At 36.8% G+C, this 22,675-nt stretch overlaps 1 protein-coding gene across 3 annotated transcripts in view; it reads left to right on the top strand.

Annotated features, from left to right (window-relative positions):
* Positions 1–22,675, top strand: part of LOC137223463 (bifunctional heparan sulfate N-deacetylase/N-sulfotransferase 3) — a 155,184-nt gene that overhangs the window by 85,649 nt on the left and 46,860 nt on the right. For all 3 annotated transcript variants that reach the window (XM_067735205.1, XM_067735206.1, XM_067735207.1), the window contains exon 6: positions 4,564–4,692. In XM_067735205.1, coding sequence (XP_067591306.1) covers positions 4,564–4,692 — 129 coding nt within the window. The remainder of the gene's footprint in view (positions 1–4,563; positions 4,693–22,675) is intronic.

The following is a 22,675-nucleotide window of genomic DNA, read 5'->3' as shown; positions in this document are numbered from 1 at the left end:
TAATTCCTCATTTGAAGAAAGAACAAAAGAGAATAACTAAATATTAAAAGTGTAACAGAAGGAAAAGCTCCACGCAGCAGGAAACATATTTTTCATACGCAAGCAAAGGACGTTTTCATCAAAGTCACTTCTTTTCAATTCTTCAAATAAAACTTTAAAATGTTTTTTACTGACATGATTGCTATTAAGCAGGCACTGACGTTAAAATACTAAGGAAACATGACATCTAACTTACAGATAATTTACAGAAGCCATCATTTCTTCAAAAAGTTATTTAGCATGTAAAACTAACACCATCTCTCTATATATAAACCATGCCGTTCTTGCCGGGCTGTGTCCTCTATCATATCAGACTAAAAAAAAAAAAAAAAAAACTATTTACAACAAGAAGCCACATGTCCTGCATAATCATTAACAGATCATAATATAGAGTACAAATGAGAGATGATGTTAATGAAGTCATTTCTATCCATTGTCGAATTCTCTCCAAAGCTTCTCTATTTTGTTTTGTGTTTTTACACTGGTGACAAATGTATATTGTCAAGATATATTATTACCTAATACTTTGTGGGACCTCTCAAAGTAAGTAATTAAATCCTAATTTTTTTCCGAAATCAGAAAATCTACAGAGCACTGGTGAAGTTAGGAGTAGGCCTCCTGATTTAGACACACACTGGGAAGGAACACCACACAGAACACTATGTGGTCAGGCACCATAACACTGTCAAACTGTGTTTGAGCAGATGTCTACCTTCTAGAATTAGGTGTAACTGACTTCTTTTCAGACAGTTTTCCTATGTCAGCAAAAATTACAGATTGGATAATGACATTTGTATTACTACAGATAGGATAATGAACTTGGATCAACTTCCACCTTAACTTTTCCCTCAATAAAAACTGTTGTAAATGCTATATGGGGACATAATGGCCACATTTTATCCCACCTGCCATTCCTCCTTACTGAAAATGAACTCACTGTGCCTCAAGCTGCCAGTCTTTTGACTTGGGTTATATTATAATTTAAAAGTATGCCAGTACTCTCCTGTCATGTTTAAATCATATGCAGTCTTAGAATAATAAACTTAAGTCTCCAAGGACTTTATTCAATGGTGTTCTCTTTTGTTTCTGTTTCTCTCTGTAGTGTCAGAAAACTTGCTTGGATATGTCCCACGACATATGTTCATCTTTGTTTCTCCTGAAAACATATTTTACCTGTATTATAAATGCATGCATCTGGCAGGTATTAAAGGCTCTAACAGATTTCCTGTTTTGAGGGAACTGTCCCTGAGGTTCCACTTATGCAGCAATCCGTGGAAACTCTGTTTGCTTTGTGGACCCTTGTATGAGCATTTCCTAGTGGAAATGTTCCAAGTTGATGTGTAGTTAGAGAGGACAGGGCTTGAAGTCATCCTAATAGAGTTGTAAGTGGAGACCACAATAGCCAATATGCCCTCCTAGGGAGAGACTGCAAAGAAAAAAGAGCAGGGAACTGAGGAACAAAAGTTCCTTAGATCACACCCATACCCTGTTGTATGAATGAGGGGAACTGGGTTTTGATGATCTACTCACAAATCAAACTTACAAGGCCTTAAATGAAACTTATTATCTTCCCTTCAAACTAGCTATTGGTCCTGCTATCTCTAATTCAGTTCTGCAATTTGAACATCACACTGACCCCCCATTTCCAATCAGTCTCTACATTCCGTCAATAATTCCTTCATAATATTTTTAAATTTCACTTCCTTTCCCACAGCCTAATTCACTACCTTGACTTTCATTTGTAAACCATGGTGCTGGTTTCTACTTCGTTTATTTACGGCTTCTATCCACCACTCACTGCAGTCCATACCATGGAAAGTGCCAACCTTTTAACCCTAAAATGCTGCCTCATCTTGCCTTCCTAACCTGATTCTTTCCAGTTGTTTCCATACGCCTTAACTTGCTCTTCAGGGACCTGAAAACAATTTAAACTGTCTACCTTTCCATCTCCTGTTGTCCCGTAGCTAACACAGACTCACTCCAGACAAAAAGGTCTGCAGCAATATCACTGTGTCTATGCCTTTGTCATTCTTTCCACCTTGAAAGACCACTTTCTGATCACTCTCTACCTATTCCTATTCCCTTTATGCCTCAGTATCAAGTTCCATATCTTATATAATTTAATGTAAAGCACCTTGGTATATATATAGCAGCTCAATACCTAGGTCAGGCCTACACTGATCTTATTCTCCTCTGAATTCCTATAACACATCCTCTTGTATAACTCCATTAGGAACATAAAAGCTAGATTCAAGCCCTATGTACAGGATATTGGCTTTAGGTCCACTGGCCGAGATTCCTATGACTATGGCTTTCATAACCATCTCCTAGTTATTGTCAGGAGCTATAAGGTTTCCAGGGGCTCATCAACATCTCAAAGTTTGAATTTGATAGCATTACACTCCCAGAAACAGTTCTAGAGAGCAGTTCACAGCAGAATGACTAAAACCTCTCTTACTCCTTCTCTAACACAAGAGAGCCATTTCAAGGAACATGTTCAGTGTCCCGTAGCATTGGATTTAGGGAGCAAGGCAATGCAATATGACCCTCTTACACTCTGATGATCTCCTCAGCCTCCTTTGGTGGTCCACTGACCATCCTAGGGCTCATGGTGACTCTCATCCTCTCAGCAAGTGTGATCCTCCCCAGAGTTGCAGGGTAAAGCCTGACACTTCCTCTTCCCTCTGTTCAAACTCAGATAATTTGAGAAATAAATGAAATTCAAATTTCTTTTCACTTCTCTCTCCCTTTTGCATAGAATCAGCTAGGCAATCAAATCCCAAAGTTGGCTCTGTATGTTGCCATAGTTTTTCAAGCAAGATATTCAAACTGAATCCTAAAAGCGATTCAGAATCATGCACGTTAAAATGTAAACCTAACCTGGCGTTTAATTACATGTAGGCATTTCATTATTTAGCTTTGGGGTACTTCTCTTTATCCCAATATACCTTAAATCCTTCAAGAATATAAAGGCTATATCTTTGTATTCTCCCACCTGGACTTGCAAAGAATTTTGAATAAGTGTTTGTTAAATAAATAACTGCTATGTAAAACTTAATTTCCAGGAAATTACATGTTCATGAATTGTTAGGGGATATATCTGATTCAGTTAGAATACCTCTGCACTTAGTTCTTTGTTGTTGTTGATTTTGTGCATAACATTATGAGAATGCATAATGCTTTTAAACATAAACATCATCAGAGCTAATACTCTGCAATTAAACTGAAGTTCTTGGAATGATTTCATCAAGATAAAATAGCTTCTAAGGATATAACTTTCACCAGTTTACCAAAATAAATAGGATAGATACAGTTTTGATTTACACTGAATATGTAGCTTATTGATTGAGCTGGGAATTATGTTTTCTAAGAAAACTTTCCAAGGACTAGATTGAAATGTATTAAATACATATTCAGTATATTTCTAGGAGGTTGCAAAGCATGGGGATTCCTGTACAGGTAATATTTTGAAAGCACTTACTGAATCAATTGTGCTTTAAGAATCAAGACAAAAAAAAAAAAAAATGACGATCCGTTTGCTTAGGACAATAAACAGAAGACCTGCCTGTGTAAGATTCTATAAAACTTGTATCCCTCCAAAGTATACTAATTCATTTTCTGCTACTTCAAGGGTGTAATGACAAATGCAGGTCATAAAGAAGTCATTATATAAAATTTAGCTAAAGTTTGTACCATCTTGCACAGCTTTTGTTCACCCCTTCTTTTATAATTGTACTGATATTTCACCAGGAAAGCTGTAAGAATTTGAAAAAAAATCCTTATCACAAATATGTATAACTGAAGTAAATAATGGCTTTTATACACAAAGGACAAAAAGAAGACTTTTTACTGAGTGGCCTTTTTATCATTTTGTTTCTGACATTTTATAAAAATTATTAACCAAATGCATCATCTCTTTCTTACTTTTGGAACTGGCAGGCTTCAGACTTAGAATTCGGGGCAATTACTACAACCTACAGTAGTCCTTTCAGAGTAGAACAGGAACTATGATTTGTGTCTCAAATATCTGTTCTAATTTAAAATGTCATTTCCTAAGAATCACATTAAGTTAATAATTGACTTCATTTTCTAATGCATGTGTAGAATTTGATAGAAGTATTATCCTTAAAAATTTTGCCTACTAGAATTACAATGTAGCACAGGCAAGTCCAGTATTTTTAAAGTCTAATTTTTACTTTCTGTTTGTTTGTTTTATTTCTTAAGATGCTGGAACATACTAGGCTTCATAACAGAAGTAATGACTTGGAGATTTAAAATAGATAAGTGGCTAAAATAATTCAAAGTCTATCTTAGTTTTAACATATTTCTTCCACTCTCTTCAGTATTCCTGCTGTAGTGATGTCATCCCCACTTTCCCACATTGTGAAGAACTTTGGGGGTGTTAGTTAAGAGTTGAATAATGACACCAGCTTGTACATTATTTTCCATGAGGGAAAAAGCTAAGTTTCAACATATTAATTGGTTGAAAGGAAATTTTTCCTTACCTGTTCATTCTTCCTTCAGGTTCTTCCAAGACAAACCTGTGGGCTTTTCACTCACACAATTTTCTATAAAGAATATCCAGGAGGTCCTAAAGAGCTGGACAAGAGTATCCAAGGAGGTGAACTTTTCTTCACTGTGGTCCTCAACCCAGTAAGTACTTTGAGTTATTCTCCAAATAAATAATGAAAAATGACAGGGCAAATGACAAAGAGGCCAGGGTTTTGGTGGTTATCAGCCAATCAAGATGAAGTTTCAGTTCTAAAACAGTAGTTAAAAACTAAATGGAACCACATCTAGTAATGGGGGCAAACTAATTCTACAAGTAGTAATGACATGAGGAACTTACGGAAGAGCCGAGGAAGTGCTCTAGCAAACCCTCCTCTGCGTTGGAAAGTGATCAAAATTTAGAGATTCTTGCTTTTATGCAGAGTAAGATTTTTCACCTATAAAACTCTCCAGTTCCCAATGGGACCAGTTTTCCATTTAGGTGACTATTCTATTTTTTTCTTATTTAAAATAAAAGTAGAAGCAAAATGGGAGAGGAATTAGATAAGCAAATAGGGTCACTGTTGGAACATTCACATTAGATCTTATCTTGCTGCATCTCAGGCCAGGGCAGAGCAGCCTGTTTTATTGGGCTACTGTTCTTCCTCCTTTACTTCTTAATACTAGGGTGCCAGCTCCCAAATAAACCATTTGTACGTATTTCTGCTTGAGGCCAGTATTACAAAGTTGCATAGAAAATGAACTAACTGAAGTAAGGTGTATAAGGAAAAGAAGGGATTTTTATTTCCCTTCTGAAGATCACTGACATAAAAAGTAAAGCTGTATTTATTTATAGTAAATTTGTCCCTGATGTTAGCAATAGTCAAGATGAAAAAAAATGTAATTTTCCAAATGTGAAAAAAATTCTATCAGCATAAAAGTTAGATAAGAGAGGGATAAAGAGAATAAAATTTGAAAGACCCCTCTCTTGACATTAATTTTACAGGTCTTGCAAGTAAAATTTCAGATATTTTTCATTATCTACTGGTATTCAATAGCTATCTATTTCTCAGCTCCTAGAAAATGAGATAGAAGTAAGAGTAACTCATCTTTGGGCAAAATCAAGATGTCTATCCAAAACTCACCATAGTTTGAAGTTAATAAACTTCTTCATACCCCCCAAAAATATAAATAATTCTGAGTTATATATCAGAAATAATCTGGTTCTTCTAACTTTTCTATTCTTAACAAATGGAAGTATCTTTGGAATCATCTCATATGGTTTTGTTCTCTTTTTTTATCAATTCAGCCACTAATACACAGGCAAAAGAATTAAACTAATGCCTAATGATGAACTGAAAATTCCGTTAAAATATTCTTAATATGGTAACATTTTCATCAATAATTTTAAGATTCTTTAATCTATAATCTATAAAATTCTGATGTTTTATATTTCCTTTCATCATAGAGCAACTGTGAACAAGTAATCATCTCTTTGATTTTTTTAACCAATAGTTGCTTTGGCACTTAAGAAATTCCTGGTGGTATTATAATTTCAAAACTTTCTAAACCAAATTAGTTTTATTTACCATGGAAGAAATTCAAAATAAGATCATTCATGTTCAGTAGACTTACAATAAATATTATATTTTTTACTAATTAAACACCAAAGTATTTTCTTAATTGAAAAAAGATCTTGTGGTAAAGCTTATGTTATTCTTGGATACTGATTTGGACTAAACTAACTGAACAAACTTTAAACGTTTAGTAAACCTTGCTACTTTTCAGGCCTTTATCAATAACATTTGGCAATTTTGTTTGTCTTGCTGAGGAGATCCACAGGGAATAAAGGGGAGAAAAAACTTCACGAACTTGTTCTTTTCTGATTCAGAAAACTTTCAGTAGACAGTTACTTTCAGATAAATGCTGGTATTCAAAATAAATGACAGGTCTTTTTAGACACCATAAGACATGCAAGGAATCCAAATTAACTTCATCTGGCATGTGAACCATGATTTTTGGAAACAACTGTAGTTCCCTAGAGATTTGTGGTTTAAGAAGCCCACTTCTAGACTCAGCCCAAGTCTTACCCAAGGAAAGATTACTATCATTAGCTAGTGATGTTTGCTTTGCAGAACAGAGTGAGGAGTAGTGGTTTGTTTCCTATGAATTCTCCATCCCAAAATTAAATGTTTAGATAAAGTTTGTATTAAAATTAAGAAAGGTCCAGGTGCAGTTAGGCATACTAGTAATTTGGCAGATGACACTCTTCTTAGGCCAGAATGAGAATGAGAAACCCTTGATGGAATCAAAGCTGCAAGAAAGATGAGAATTTTAATTATAGTGGATTTGAAAGATAGCCATTGTGAGCTTTAGTAATACTCCAGGCCTCGATCAGAAGTATCATTTTCTGAGAATGCTGAATGAGTTTGCTGTTTACTTCAAAAAGGTAGATGTGCATTAGAAATATACATATGGCTTTTAAATATATTCAAATATATTTGAATGAGTTGAAAATGAAAATATAAGCAGGATTTTATTTAATGTGCTTCTACATTTTCTTCCTATATGTCAACATAATATCAAGGTATTCCAATAACTTTTACCAGTATTGTGGTGAGAGGTGGTTACAACGAAGTATCTCTCAGAGTTAAACTAGAATAAATCACAGCAAAGATAAGTATGTTCCTTAAACAGAGTAACTCTCTGGCCTGAAATGTTCTACTGTTACCAAAGTATTTTTCACTGCTAAAGAAAAAAGTGTCAACCTTGGAAATTTAATACAAAGAGCTTCAAAGACAATGTTAGCACTGCATAAGAGAGAGAAAACCTTGGCCTTTTCCAAATGAGTATTTCCAGTGTCACAGGCCACACAACTTGGTTGTGGGTTGGATGCAGAGATTTTATTAGACGCTGAGGTTCAGGTGCATTTGAGAGGTGGGCCCATCAGGCTATCTGAGCCTGGGACCACTAAGAATTCAATTCTTCTAATTCCCTTTCTGATTCTAAACTCAACCAGCAACTTCCTGAATATAGTTTGCTTTCCTATATAAATCCTACTATAGGAAAAGAATATGTCCATCATAAGAACTTGTACTCACTAGAACAGTAATTTGCAGCACAATTTTATAAATCTTTCAGTTGGTGAATACTTCCCACTTAACCTGATAACCAGGAGAGGACCCTCCAATTGTATATATTTTAATATTTCAGTTCCTCTATAATGTATAATTCTCCATTTTAAACTAATGGATGAAATTTTGGTTTTATTTATCAGTTTCAATTGTCTTTGCTAATTTGATTCTGCCCCCCAGAAATGGACACTGTCTGTCAGTGTACTGAATCAGGTGTTGGAGCACATCAGGCTAAGTAACAGGCCCTGAAGTGTCTGTTGATTAATTCAGGAAGGTAATGAATTACCTTATGGATCTACCAGGGGAGAGAGCCACTAGAACTACCCCAGAGTCACTGTTAGCTATAGACGCACAAGCACAAAATTTCTACACAAACATGTAATACACCCACACACAATATTCTTGATCAATTCATATGCTCCAAGTACCCTTGTATATACTTTAAAAAAGTGAGAAAGAGTCTACTTACTTTACATACCTACATAAAATCATATATAGATGGGTACTAAGAACTAAAACTTATGAAGATGACAAAAAAATACTAATTCACAGTGACTGCACCTGCCCTCAATAAACAGAACCCTATAAATTTATGACATATATACTTATACAAAAAAAAAAACCAAACCACTACTAAAGAGTATATTGTCCATTTTAAAGTGAGTTTCCAGTTCCACCTGTCTTAGGTAAATGTGATAATACTTAAGCAGTGTGACAAATGGAATAGTTCTGAATTAGACATGATTGTTCCTCTTTTGGGAGCCATATTATATTCTGTTGCTCTGAAAAAGGATGTCCCTTCCTTCTCCAGTGTTCTTATTTCTAATTACAAAATGTCTGAGTCTTTGCTTACGCTCTTGTTCAATAAACAGACTCTAGGTATTGAGTCCCTAACAGCCGATATCTGTGCCTCCCTCCAACATGCTTGATAATAAAGTCAGTGCTTACTTTACTTATGAATCCAGAACAGTTGTGGATTGCCACAAGATTCATGCTCTTACCACACTTGTTTGGAATTCAAGTGGAGCAAATCCCTGACAGCAGAGCAATATTATACTTCCTTCGTCAAACTGTTAAACATCCCATACAAACAGTAGCTAATCCCCTTATGCCCATGTTTCATTAAACACTTTTTGTCTCTATTGTTTCTCAATTTGATATAGCATCTATCCACCATACCCTCCATACCCTCCTACCCAAATCCCTGAAAGCTAAATCTAAATTGTATCTCTCTAATTACAATTACACATGGTGAGTAGAATTGACTATTTCAAACTGGGTAACACATGAGTGAATTACAATGAAAGTAAAACAACAGAATTCATACAAGATAACTTGTATAAATAGAAATTAACCCACACTGAAATTTTTTTAAAAACTATAATTTACATGTATATGGCTTATGTGTGCTTATCTATAGAATTCATCTAAAAGAAAACAGCTTTTTTTCTTAATGGGAAATTTTATGTTTCTTTCTTTCCTTATTTACTAATCCTGGAAAACATTGTGATAACAGAAAACTCTTTATTGAAAAATAAATGCTAATAATAACAACAACTTTGGATAGTAGAAAAATAATTCCTGAACATGTCTAATAATGAGTATTACCTGGGACAACTGATTAAAAAAAGTCCAGACTTAATGCATCAGAACCTGCAGGGGACAGTTTGGGGACCTGCATACTTATCATGAGCTTTAGGTGATTCTTATGATCAGGCAAATTTGGGAAATACTGCAGAGGAAGAAAATGGAGAAATAATTTTGGTAATCGAAGATTACCAAAAACTGCTATAGAAATTGTGGACCTATGGTCAAGGTATCAGAATTGAAAATGAGTCCAAATCTGCAGTGAGATTTGTTTAAAAACCAGTGAGAATGAATGTTTTTTCTTAATGACCAGAGAACTCTAGCTTGAACTGGAGTTTAAAATAGAGGTAACTCCTGTTTATCCTTTAAGGATGGTTTAAGGGTCACTTTCCTCAGGAAACATTCTCTGCTCTGGTTTAGAAGTACCTTCTTGTGTTCCCATAGCATCCTCTGCCGACTCTTCCTAAGTACCTACTACCTTGCATTGTGACTGTGGGTTTGCTGTTAGGCTCTTTGCTTCTTGTGGCAGAAAATGTGTCTTTCATCTCCAAAATCATCCCAGTGCCTAAACATGATGCCTTATACCTAGTTTTTATTTAACACATATTAAGGAAGAGAAACTGACTTTTCTAATGGCCTGATACCAAAAACAAACACAATAAATCTGAAAGGAAAGGACATCTGGGTCCTGGTAAGATAATTCTTGAATCAAAAGCATAAGTAAAACCTGTATCATGAGTTAGATGGGGCTGAATTATGTACTGTTGTGTACTGCTCTTCACATATGTAGTTGTCTCTTCTGTATAAAGATTTGTTTTCATTGAGTTCCTCTGGCTGTAAGAACTAGAGACCCACTCAAGTTACCTCAAATAATGGAAGTGTGGGACTCCAGAATGCTGAGTCTAAGGCAGTTTCAGGGCCCATAAAAATGAGAATTACTGATCTTGATCTTGCCTTAGTGCTTTAATACAACACAACAGGTGCTTTTCACGTGTCTGAGTGTCTCGTTTTTCTACTACTGACTATATATTACATGTCTGCCTCAAAAGTGCTGCTTGCTTTATGGCTTCTGTGCCCTCATTAATTAATTTTACACATGACCCAATGTGACTGCATCAAATGTTTTCCATACAACATTCAGCTTCAATTCTAACTTGCTAATTTTCTCATCCTCTTATGGTGTCGCAGATCAAATTCCCAAGCAAGGGAATCTATTTGTCCCAGCTTACTTTTTTGAGTCAGCCAATATCAGCCCTGGCCTGTTGTGAACTGAGTGCTCCTGGCTATGGGCACCTCACAACTACCTCCAATCTCCATTCTACACTATGACTGGGCAATGGGCTGCCTAAGGGCTATCCTTTCAGCAAAAGCTTGGAAGAGGCAGGTACTATGACTGCTGTCTAGCCTGAATCTGAATCCTGTGGGAATAGTCAGTATGTCTCAGCCAATTCCAGAGATTTGGGAGTAAGCTAAACCTTTTTGGAGAAGGCCTAAAGATTAATTTTGAAGCTTGTAAAGTCTAAGTGAGTAGTTCTGTTAGATATAGGACCAATTAATTTCATTCATCATTTTACTGTCTATCTTGCTTCTAGAATGCAAGTTCCAAGACAGCATGTACGTCTTGTGTTTTATTTACTCTATAGCTTCAAACTAAGAAGAGTTCCTGGCATGTCACAGGTGCTAACAAAATATTTCATAAGTGGATGAATGAAGTTAAATGTCCAACAACAGGGGTGGGAATATTAAAAGAGCAAATTATGTTCCCCCCATAGTGGAATACATTCAGCCATTAAAAAACACATTGTATAATAATTTTTGATGACATGGGAAACAGTCATGACATATTCAGTGAAAAAGTATGTTGTTAGAAAATTAGATGCAAGCATGGAAATAAACTAGAAGGAATTCAGCTGAATGTTAGCAATGGTTGCCCTAGATAACAGGATTAAAGATGATTTTCTTTGTCACGTTTGTCTGATTTTTATAATATGTCTACATTGAATGTCTATTACTCTTAAAACCAGCACACACACACACACACACACACACACAATGCTACATTAACAATAATAAAGAATTATCTAACACTAACAGTGAAGGACGTAAAATGCAATTATTTATTTAGTGATATATCAGGGGTAGAATTAGTATTTACTCAGTTCCAGTTGTTCCCTATCTGTCTCGTATATCACCTAACACCTACCTCACTGCATGGTTATTTGTGTACATATACATCATTTCTCCTATATGAGGGGGCATTCTTGCAGAATTATCTGTGTGTGTTTCATTTTTGTGCTTCCCATGGTGTCTAGATCAATGTTTTAAATCTAATAAATGGTCACTAAATGTTTTTTAAATGACTGACTAAATGTAAGAAGTTATGTTTTAGGGGCATCACTTGACTTATGGCCTATCCAAATGTGAATAATAACAAGCCTGGTTTTAACAAAACTACATTCTGGTAGATTCTCTGCTTTCAAGAGAGTGAAATTCAGGATCCAGGAAATTTTTAAGTGGCCCCAAACGTTTGGCAGGTTTTTACAAGTGATGATGAATTAGCCTGACATGGAACAATGGACAAGTAAAGCTGGAAAGAACCACAAAATTCATCTACTCAGTCACCTAATTTTAGGCTCAAGGTCACTCCTGTATTTTTCTGTTGAGAACCCAGCCTTCCTGACTCTGAGTTTGGTGCTTCTACCACTACAACATGCTGCTTCTGCACTCCTGGGTAAATTGGCCTTAATGTGATGCACATTACCTGTTAATGTGACTCAGTTACCTGGTACCAGGAAAATGTGCAAATGGTTTAAAATTTCTGGCTATTATTTAGAAAAAGCAACCTATCTCCATATTGAGTAAAAAATAAGTACTTTTGAAAAAAAAGCTATAATAAGCAGTTATAGCTAAGGGAAAATGTCAAATGTACTTTTAAAGAACTATGAATAATAAGCTATGTATTTTTTATCTTAAAACAATAAATCTTATTGATGTTACTTATATATTGATAAGACTTTTAAACATTTGTTTTTTTATTTTATTTTTTATTAGACTTTTAAACTTGTAAAGCCAAAACACTTTATTTCATTTATTTCCTACTTTCCATATCAGCCCTATTTTTCTATCAATGTTCTTCATGATTAACTATGGTTTTATATAATTACTTGCCACTGTGAGATTAAGAATATTATAAGAAAGCATGATTGTCTTGATTCTACAGTTAAGAAAAATAGGAGTATGATAAACTCTCAAGCCATTGAGATGGATATTTTTAAGAAATTTAAGAAAATTGATATTAAGTTAAAGAAATGAATATTATTTTTGTTTAATCCTTTCATAGTTTCACATAACTTATAGGATAAACAAACAAACAAAAAATCCTTCACTTGGAAAAAAAAATTAAGTCTGGCTCCTACCCACCTTTATGGTCTCTTTTTTCAATAATCTCATATATGCACCTTTCAATCCATCCATACCGAAGAATTTGTAGTTCCCTAAACAGGACCTGTTATCTTGTTCTGTGCCTTAGAGTGCTACTGCCTCAGGTTGGAATGCCTTCCAGCAAATCTGAGCTCGAACGTCATCTTTTTACAGAACCTCTCCCAACTCTTCAGTTTCTCCTGTGTTCTCATAGCACCCAGGCATAACCATAACATAACTTGCCCCCAGTACTATAATCGGTTATCTTTCTCATCCAGTAGTTTGCGCATTCCTTGATAGAAAGCATCATGTCTTATTTATTTTGTAATCAAGATACATGCAAAATTTTAGCTCATAGTAGGCTCTCAATAAATGACAGTGCATTAACTTGCCATGCATGTTTGAAGGAAACACTTCCTTTGACGGAAGATCTATTTGCCTTGGAAATACTTATTCACAGAATCACTTGACTCAAGAGTTTGCATTATTGTGCTTTCATTTCTCCCAACATGGCATCCAGGGAGATCCTTTTGAAAGTCATTAAATTTATGAAAACATGGTCAGTTTCACTCATAGGAAGAAAAATCAAGGTTAAACATATTGAGATACCATTTCTTATCCATCATATTGCCAAAAATTCAAAAGATGGTAAAATATTCTGTTAACAAGGCTGTGGGAAAACAGATATTCTCATACATCCTAGTGGATATGCAACCCCTACTGAGGGAATGCAAAATGGTACAGCCGCTATGGAAAACAGTATGGAGTTTCCTCAAAAATTAAAAATAAGACTACCATATGATCCACCAACCGTACTTCTGGATATCTGTCCAAAAGAATTGAAAACAGGATCTCAAAGAGATATTTGCCCTCCTATGTTTGTTGCAGCATTATTCTCAATGGCCAAGAGGTAGAAACAACTTAGCTGTCCATTGACAGATGAATAAAGAAAATATGGTACATATGTACAGTAGAATATTATTCAGCCTTAAAAAGGAAGGAAATCCTGTCATATGCTACAACATGAATGAAACTTGAAGACATTATATGCTAAGTGAAATAGGCCAGTCACAAAAGAACAATACTATATGATTCCACTTGTTTGAGGTGTCTAAAGTGGTCACACTCATAGAAACAAAGTAAAATGGTGGTTGCCAGGGCCTAGAGGGAGGGGAAAATGGGGAGCTGCTATTCAGTGGGTATAGAGTTCCAGCCATGCAAGATGAAAAAGCTCTAGACATGTACAGCATACTGTACTGTACATTTAAAAATTTTGCTGAGGGGCTTCCCTGGTGGCACAGTGGTTGAGAGTCCGCCTGCCGATGCAGGGGACACGGGTTCGTGCCCCGGTCTGGGAAGATCCCACATGCCGCGGAGCGGCTGGGCCCGTGAGCCATGGCCGCTGAGCCTGCACATCCGGAGCCTGTGCTCCGCAACGGGAGAGGTCACAACAGTGAGAGGCCTGTGTACTGCAAAAAAAAAAAAAAAAAAAAAAATTTGCTGAGGGTAGATTTCATGTTAATTTTTGCCACAAATGTTTTTTAAATTTTTATTGGAATATAGTTACTTTACAATGTTGTGTTAGTTTCTGCTGTACAGCAAAGTTAATCAGCTATATGTATACATATATCTCCGCTTTTTCAGATTTCCTTCCCATTTAGGTCACCACAGAGCACTGAGTAGGGTTCCCTGTGCTATACAGCAGGTTCTCATTAGTTATCTATTTTATATATAGTATCAATAGTGTATATATGTCAATCCCAATCTCCCACCCAATTCATCCCACCCCCCATTCCCCCGCTTGGTGTCCGTACGTTTGTTCTCTACATCTGTGTCTCTATTTCTGCTTTGCAAATAGGTTCATCTGTACCATTTTTCTAGATTCCACATATATGCATTAATATACCATATTTGTTTTTCTCTTTCTGACTTACTTCACTCTATATGACAGTCTCTAAGTCCATCCATGTCTCTGCAAATGACACAATTTCATTCCTTTTTATGGCTGAGTAACATTCCATTGTATACATGTACCACATCTTTATCCATTCCTCTGTCGATGGACATTTAGGTCGCTTCCATCTCCTGGCTGCTGTAAATAATGCTGCCATGAATATTGGGGTGCATGTGTCTTTTGGAATTATGGTTTTCTCCAGGTGTATGCCCAGGAGTGGGATTGCTGGGTCATGTGGTAGTTCTACTTTTAGTTTTTTAAGGAACCTCCATACTGTTCTCCATAGTAGCTGTATCAATTTACATTCCCACCAACAGTGTAAGAGGGTTCCCTTTTCTCCATACCCTCTTCAGCATTTATTGTTTGTAGAGTTTTTGATGATGGCCATTCTGACCAGTGTGAGGTGATACCTCATTGTAGTTTTGATTTTCATTTCTCTAATAATTAGTGGTGTTGAGCATCTTTTCATGTGCCTATTGGCCATCTGTATGTGTCCACATATAGACATTTCTCTTTGGAGAAATGTCTATTTAGGTCTCCCACCCATTTTTTGATTGGGTTGTTTGGTTTTTTTGATACTGAGCTGCATGAGCTGTTTGTATATTTTGGAGATTAATCCCTTGTCAGTTGCTTCGTTTGCAAATATTTTCTCCCACTCTGAGAGTTCTCTTTTCGTCTTTTTTATGGTTTCCTTTACTGTGCAAAAACTTTTAAGTTTAATTAGGTCCCACTTGTTTATTTTTGGTTTTATTTTCATTACTCTAGGAGGTGGGTCAAAAAAGATCTTGCTGTGATTTATGTCAAAGAGTGTTCTGCCTACGTTTTCCTCTAAGAATTTTATAGTGTCTGCCTTACATTTAGGTCTTTAATCCATTTTGAGTTTATTTTTGTGTATGGTGTTAGGGAGTGTTCTAATTTCATTCTTTTACAGTGTAGCTGTCCAGTTTTCCCAGCACCACTGATTGAAGAGGCTGTCTTTTCTCCACTGTATATTCTTGCCTCCTTTGTCATAGATTAGCTGACCATATGTGCGTGGGTTTATCTCTGGGCTTTGTATCCTGCTCCATTGATCTATATTTCTATTTCTGGGCCAGTACTATACTGTCTTGATAACTGTCTTGAGAGCTTTGTAGTGTATCTGAAGTCAGGGAGCCTGATTTCTCCAGATCTGTTTTTCTTTCTCAAGATTGCTTTGGCTATTCGGGGTCTTTTGTATTTCCATACAAGTTGTAAAATTTTTTGTTCTTTTTCTATGAAAAATGCCATTGGTAATTTGATAGGGATTGCATCGAATCTGTAGATTGCTTTGGGTAGTGTAGTCATTTTCACAATATTGATTCTTCGAATCCAAGAGCATAGTATATCTCTCCCTCTGTTTGTGTCGTCTTTGATTTCTTTCATCAGTATCTTGTAGTTTTTTGAGTACAGGTATTTTTTTTAAAAAAGTGAAAGAACTTTAAAAAATACCTTTTTGTATTTTTGACAGTACATTTTAAACATGAATCTAACCATGAAGAAACAATCTCACAAGTCCCAAAATTGGTATATTCTATAAAACAAATGTTCTAGACTTTTCCAAAAATATATCATGTTTAAAAAAATAAAGAAGGGATTCCCTGTGGGTGCAGTGGTTAAGAATCTGCCTGCCAATGCAGGGGACACGGGTTCGAGCTCTGGTGTGGGAAGATCCCACATGCTGCAGAGCAACTAAGCCCATGTGCCACAACTACTGAGCCTGTACTCTAGAGCCCGCGAGCCACAACTACTGAAGCCTGTGCACCTAGAGTCCATGCTCCACAACAAGAGAAGTCATTGCAATGAGAAGCCTTCACACCGCAACGAAGAGTAGCCCCTGCTTGCCTCACCTAGAGAAAGCCCATGTGCAACAACGAAGACCCAACGCACCCAAAAATAAAATAAATAAATTTACAAAAAAATAAAGAAGGAGGATTATTCTAGTTTAAAAGAAACTAAAAGCCATAATAACCTAATACAATTTATAATTCTTAAGCCTTCGTTGGATCCTCAATTTTTTTTTAATATATCTGTAAGTATCATTTTTCTAGTTATTACTGCTGGGTAACAAAATACCCCAAAACACAATGGCTTAAAAAGAAAACAGCAATTATTTTCTTATCACTCATGATTTCTGTAGGTCAGAATTCAGCGAAGGCTGGACTGGGTGGTGATTCTGGCCTTCAGTGTCTCATGAGGTTGCAGTCAGATGGTGACTAGACCTGGAAAACCAGGCAAGGAGCTGGCAGGACATCTCTTCACAGTGTCTCAGGGCTTTTTCATGTGATCTCTCCCCAAGGGCTCCGAAGGGGCTTCCTCACAGCAGGAGGGCCTCAGGCAGTCACGTGGCTTTAGGGCTCATCAAGCATCAGAGCAACCAAGGCAGAAGCAGAACTGCCTGGGATTCAGAAGTCACAGCAACATTTCTGCTTCATGAAAGCCTGACCACATTCAAAGGGAGAATTAGATTCCATCTCTTTTCGGGGAGTGACAAAGTTCTAGAAGAGAGAGAAATTGTGGGAGGCCATCTTTGGAAAATATAATTTACCACAGACAATTATGGAACAATTAGGGGAGTTTAAATATGGACTGCACAATAGATGATACTGAAATATGTCTTCCTAGGCGTGATGATATTTGATTTTACAGTAAAATGTATGTGCTCTTAGACGATGCATGCTCAGGGCTTTAGTGGCAGTGCCCTGCTGTCTGCAACTTATTTTCAAGTGATTTAGCAAAATAACAGGTATATTTAAGAGTGAAAGAAATAGAAAATGCAAAGCAAATGTAGTGAAATGTAAGGAACTGGAGAATAGGTGAAGGATATACAGATGTTCACTGTCCTAATTTTTTTTTTTTTTCCTGTATGCGGGCTTCTCACTGCCGTGGCCTCTCCCGTTGCAGAGCACAGGCTCCGAACGCGCAGGCACAGCGGCCATGGCCCACGGGCCCAGCCGCTCCGCGGCATGTGGGATCCCCCCAGACCGGGGCACGAACCCGTGTCCCCTGCATCGGCAGGCGGACTCCCAACCACTGCGCCACCAGGGAATCCCTGTCCTAATTTTTTGCTTTTCTATAGATTTATGACATGTTTTTCAAATATTTGAGTGAGAAATAATGTAAGTCCGATTACATTATTTCTCTGCTCACATCCTCCAAACCTCTCTCTTCAGAGTAGATGCCAGATTCCTTACCATGACCTACAGGACCTGTGTGATCTGAACCCTTACCTCCCTGATATTATCTCCAGGCGGAGGGAACAGCAAGTACAAAAGCCCCGGGAGTGTGCTTGGCATGTTTTAGAAACAGCAGGTAGTTTACAATGCCCTATTTTAATTGATGCCTCTTAAACATCTTCTTCATGAATCTTTGTGTACGCATTGTTTCTGGTTTGATGTGAAACCTCAGCTCCCTGCCTACTCATTTCTTTCTTGGTTGTAGGAACTTCAGCCCTTGAAGAACTCAGTCAAAGCCAGATCATTTCTCACTACCCCCCAAAATGCCTGAGAATTCTGTTTAGGAAAGGGAAAAGATCCAGCCAGGAAAATTTAAGAAGGTTCCCAGTTACATTCAAATTGGAATTTCACCTATTTGATATTCCCCTCAGGATGCCTGGTATCCTTTCAATCTTACCTCCAAGGCATATTGTATTGTATTGTTTTTGAGGTTTAGATTGTCTAAGCATGCCCTGTAGTAACGAGTAGGTTCTTAACAAGATTTTACTTTGCAGGATTTAATCCACTGGCTTTCTTGCTTGGCTGCCTTTGGCTAAAGCTCACTGTTTGGTTGGATCTCCCTTGCCTGTGGCCCTACACCATGGTGCTGCCTATCACAGGCATTAGTAATTTCCTGTCTTGGCTGGAGGCCCTCACAGAAGCCATATTTTCATTGCATACATTTGTTCCTGATGTTTTGGTTTTAGGTCTCAGCAGAACTGTGGTTCTTTCTGAAGGTCATATGATACTGTTTTCAGGGGAGGTATTAGTCCCACAGATAACTGGGCCTTTTGATCTCCAAGATGAGTAGGTTGGCCACATCTTTCCTTCCAAACCAGTGAACACTGTATTAAGTAGGGCTTGTTGGTAAATTCAGTGTATCAGGAACTCACAGCCACATAAGGGACCAATGAGCTAATAATAACAACAACACAGGTACCTCTTATTAGAAGCCAGATAGTTAATAGACATTAGAAATCAAAGCTCAAAACATATTACCAGGCTATCTGAATGCTTACTGTACTGGCATCAGTAAAGTGAGCAAACCCCAGGTGAGATTGCTATCCGTAGTGAAACAGGCTAAGACATTCATTTGGAGGAAACGGGACAGTTAAATGCCAGGGAGGCTTGGCTAGGTGTCCTCTGTACTAAAATTAGAATTCTGAGATTGCCATTTTCCAACTTGGCAAGCCTTAAAAAAAAAACCTTCATATCCTTTAACACTGTAATTCCACTTCTAGGAATCTATCCTAGATTTAGAAAAAAGTGTTAATTGTAATGAGGGAAGAAAATGGAAATAAATGATGTCCAACTGAATGGAAATGTATAAATAAATTATGTCCACTTAGGTTATTATGCAGATTTTTAAATTTATGTGTATGAATAATTAGGCAATAACATAAGTAAAAGATATATTATGTATAAATAGGGTACAAAAGTATCAAAATTTTGTTTTAAAAAACTATACATAAACTATACATACTGAAAAGAAATGTATCTTTGGATGTTGAAATTTTGGTACTTTTCTTTCTGCTCTTCTGTATTTTATATTTTTCTTTTTTAAAATGTCTCTATTGGAGTATAATTTCTTTACAATGTTGTGTTAGTTTCTGCTGTACCACAAAGTGAATCAGCTATATGTATACATATATACCCATATCCCTTTCCTCTTAAGCCTCCTTCCCACCCTCTCTATCCCATCCCGATAGGTCGTCACAAAGCACGGAGCTGATCTCCCTGTGCTATGCAGCAGCTTCCCATTAGCCATCCAATTTACATTTGGTAGTGTATATATGTCATTGCTACTCTCTCACTTCGTCCTATAATTTTTCTTTAATGAGTTTCCAACATCTTTTTTAACAAGAAGGGGTAAAGCACTGATTTTTAAAGTACTAACACAAGAGTTCCTATTAGCAGAGAATGATCAAACCAGTTTAATTATGAATTACCATTTAAACAAATTATTTTAAGACAAGGGTATCATATTAGGGGATTCGGTTCAACAGTACTTTTTGAGTATCTTTTTCTTCAAATTTCAAAATATTAACACCTTGTAAAATTCCATAGGATGAGAGGTGAAACACGAATAATTATATTTCTGTAATTCTGCTTTTTCCCTTTAACAAGTATATGGACTGAAGCAAGAACAAGGCAATAAGCAAGAAGGGCCCTTGAGCAGGAGGGAAAGAGACAAAGGGAACCTGTTCTGTACTAGGCCATGCTTTTTAGAAGGGACCTTATTTCATTCTAGCAACAATTCCGTGAGGCTTCGTGTATATCATCTTATTGGACCTTAACAGCAATCCTATGAGGCATGTCATAGATGAGGAAACTGGGGTTCGAAGAGATTCCCTAATCTGACCAAAGATAAACATATAGTAAGAGAAAGGTCCTCCATTCTACTGTCATTGTGCTTCGTTGATAGAATACCCCTGACCCACACTCAGAGCCTTGAATAGCCTCATTTTTAAACAGAATTAAGCCACACTTCTTAGTCTGGTTTCTCATCCTAAGGGACATATTACACACAAACATTAGAACATGAGAGAAAGAACACTAGAGCAATGGCAGTGGGAAATGAAAGCTGACAAAGGAGTAGGACACCCCCCCCAAAAAAAACCACCTATTACAAAGCACCCAAAAACTCAAAAAGCATAGTTATGTGGTAGTATAGAACAATTTTATGACAAGACATACAACTCTATGCAATGCTGAGGTAATTGTTATACTCAATACTTTATTTTCCATATACTCTGTAATACAGGAGGAATGTAGTACCTACAAGTTATTTTGCACAAAGGTCATCCTAATTCTCTTCTCCAAGGGTTCTGAATGGATGAGGTGTTTGCTTTTGTTGTTTTTGTTATACATAAGAATCTAGTAGAAGACTCACAAACACAAGGTGATTACTCAACTGAGGCCCCTCAGAATAGACAGTATCCAAATATAGAACTTGTTTTTTGTTTAAGTAAAAGCCAAGAATAGACTTAACAGCTACTAAGTTATTGATATATCTTGAAATATTTTGCTAGAACAATGCAGAAATGGAATTGAAACATCAAGTGAAGCTTTCTGTGCTACTGTGGTTTCAATTGAATGCTGCGCTTTGTATAAACACAACTTTTGTGGTTTAACTTTAGGCTGTTCTCTGCGGTCTTCCCATATAATGGGAACGCGTCAGAAGCACAGCTTCGCTTCCTGTGTAGGCTGGAAACTGTTAACTGCAAAGTTTGGAGATAGTCTCACAGAGCTCTTTGCCATATGTTAAACTAAACTTGATATGAAAAATATCATATCAGTTTCCAGTTTCCCAGAGCATTAAGAAGAAAAAAAAAGGAGCTCAAGCTTTATAAATATAAAAAGCATCTGTCTGCACAGGAAATTCTACTGTGTTATTTTGCAAATGATCCCTACTTATATTTACAAGAGAAATCAGATCTGATGAAGTAGTGATATATAGGAAGTAGCGCACCATTCTGTTCAGAATTTTTTAATATATGTTCATAACTCTGAATGGCTGCCTGGACTGTGAACTAACCATCATTGAACAGAGCTCTCAACAGCGCTGCCCAGTATGCTCCTAAGCATTTATGCTTCCAAGTGAAAGGAGATGGAATATTTTGATAGCATGCTGCTAACTTAAACATTTCTGTCGGATGTCATTTTTGTGTTTCAATGCTCCCACCACTCTTTCCAATTCAGGAAGACTCATGAGCATTCACAAAATGTTTGGCACAGTTTTCATTCTGATTTTTTACTTCTCCTTGACTCTCTAAGCCTCTGCATAGACACTCGTCCAGATGCAAATATCCTTGAGTTCATCTTCAGTAGCCTTTTTAAGAATCCCTTTCTGTGACTTCCCTTCTACCTGCCTCCCCATTGTCACCTCTAATGTTGACATTTCTTTTGCTCTGAACCACCATTCCATGGCCCTCATAAGATTAACAGCTGAAACCCATACCCAGAACCCCGGTCATTCATGACAGTCTATGGAGGACTTCACGCTGCCTTTATAATATACCATATATTTACCCGCCGCCCTCTCTCAGACTTGGCTGTACACCCTTTGGCTCACTTCATCAATTCGGTGCTCCAGCATTTAGCCTTGATCTCACTGATTGTTTTCTTGCCTCACAGAGAGTACTTAAAGACTTCCACCTGAATCTGTCTGCCTTTTTTATCTAATAGCCTATCCATGCCAGTACTACCAACTAAACTCCCTTTAACCATGAAATGATAGTTTTTCTTCTGATTTCTTCTTTTTCACACCTTTATCTTGCCTAGTTTTCACTCAGTGTTCATTCTTTTACTAACTTAAGGCTTCTCTTGCTCTCAGTTCCATGTAATACCCTTCTTTCTTCCAATATCATATATTAATAACTATTACTCATCCATCACTAAGTATTGCCCACTTTTACTATTTTCACTGGTTTAAAAGTTGCTGTCTCTTCTATTAAGCTTTCACTTGCAGTTCCCTAAATAATTTTGAAAATATATATTAATCTCTCCGTGTGGTCTTGATGCTCTAGTCTTAAGATGAAGAAATAGCACCACTTCCTCCACAGGAGTCAGAAGGAGGGCACTCATGGTACACTGATAATTTTCATTAAAGAAAATTTCTAATTTTCAAACTCCCTCAATTACTTCAGTATTTGTCTCTTTTATATCCTATTCTTCGTCCACCTGAACAGAGTGTACTGTAATTCAGTTCAGTTATGATGCTAACCACCTGGCATTAGCATCAGACTCCACAGGTTTAAGGGCCTGGTTCTCAAGAAAACTGCCTTTACTTCAGATGCCAGCCCCAAGTGGCCAGGGGATAT

Source organism: Pseudorca crassidens, chromosome 4, assembly GCF_039906515.1.
Source record: "Pseudorca crassidens isolate mPseCra1 chromosome 4, mPseCra1.hap1, whole genome shotgun sequence".
In the NCBI taxonomy this organism is placed as follows: domain Eukaryota; kingdom Metazoa; phylum Chordata; class Mammalia; order Artiodactyla; family Delphinidae; genus Pseudorca; species Pseudorca crassidens.
The sequence above is the reverse complement of the archived record's forward strand: the minus strand, read 5'-3'. Positions and strand labels throughout refer to the sequence as shown.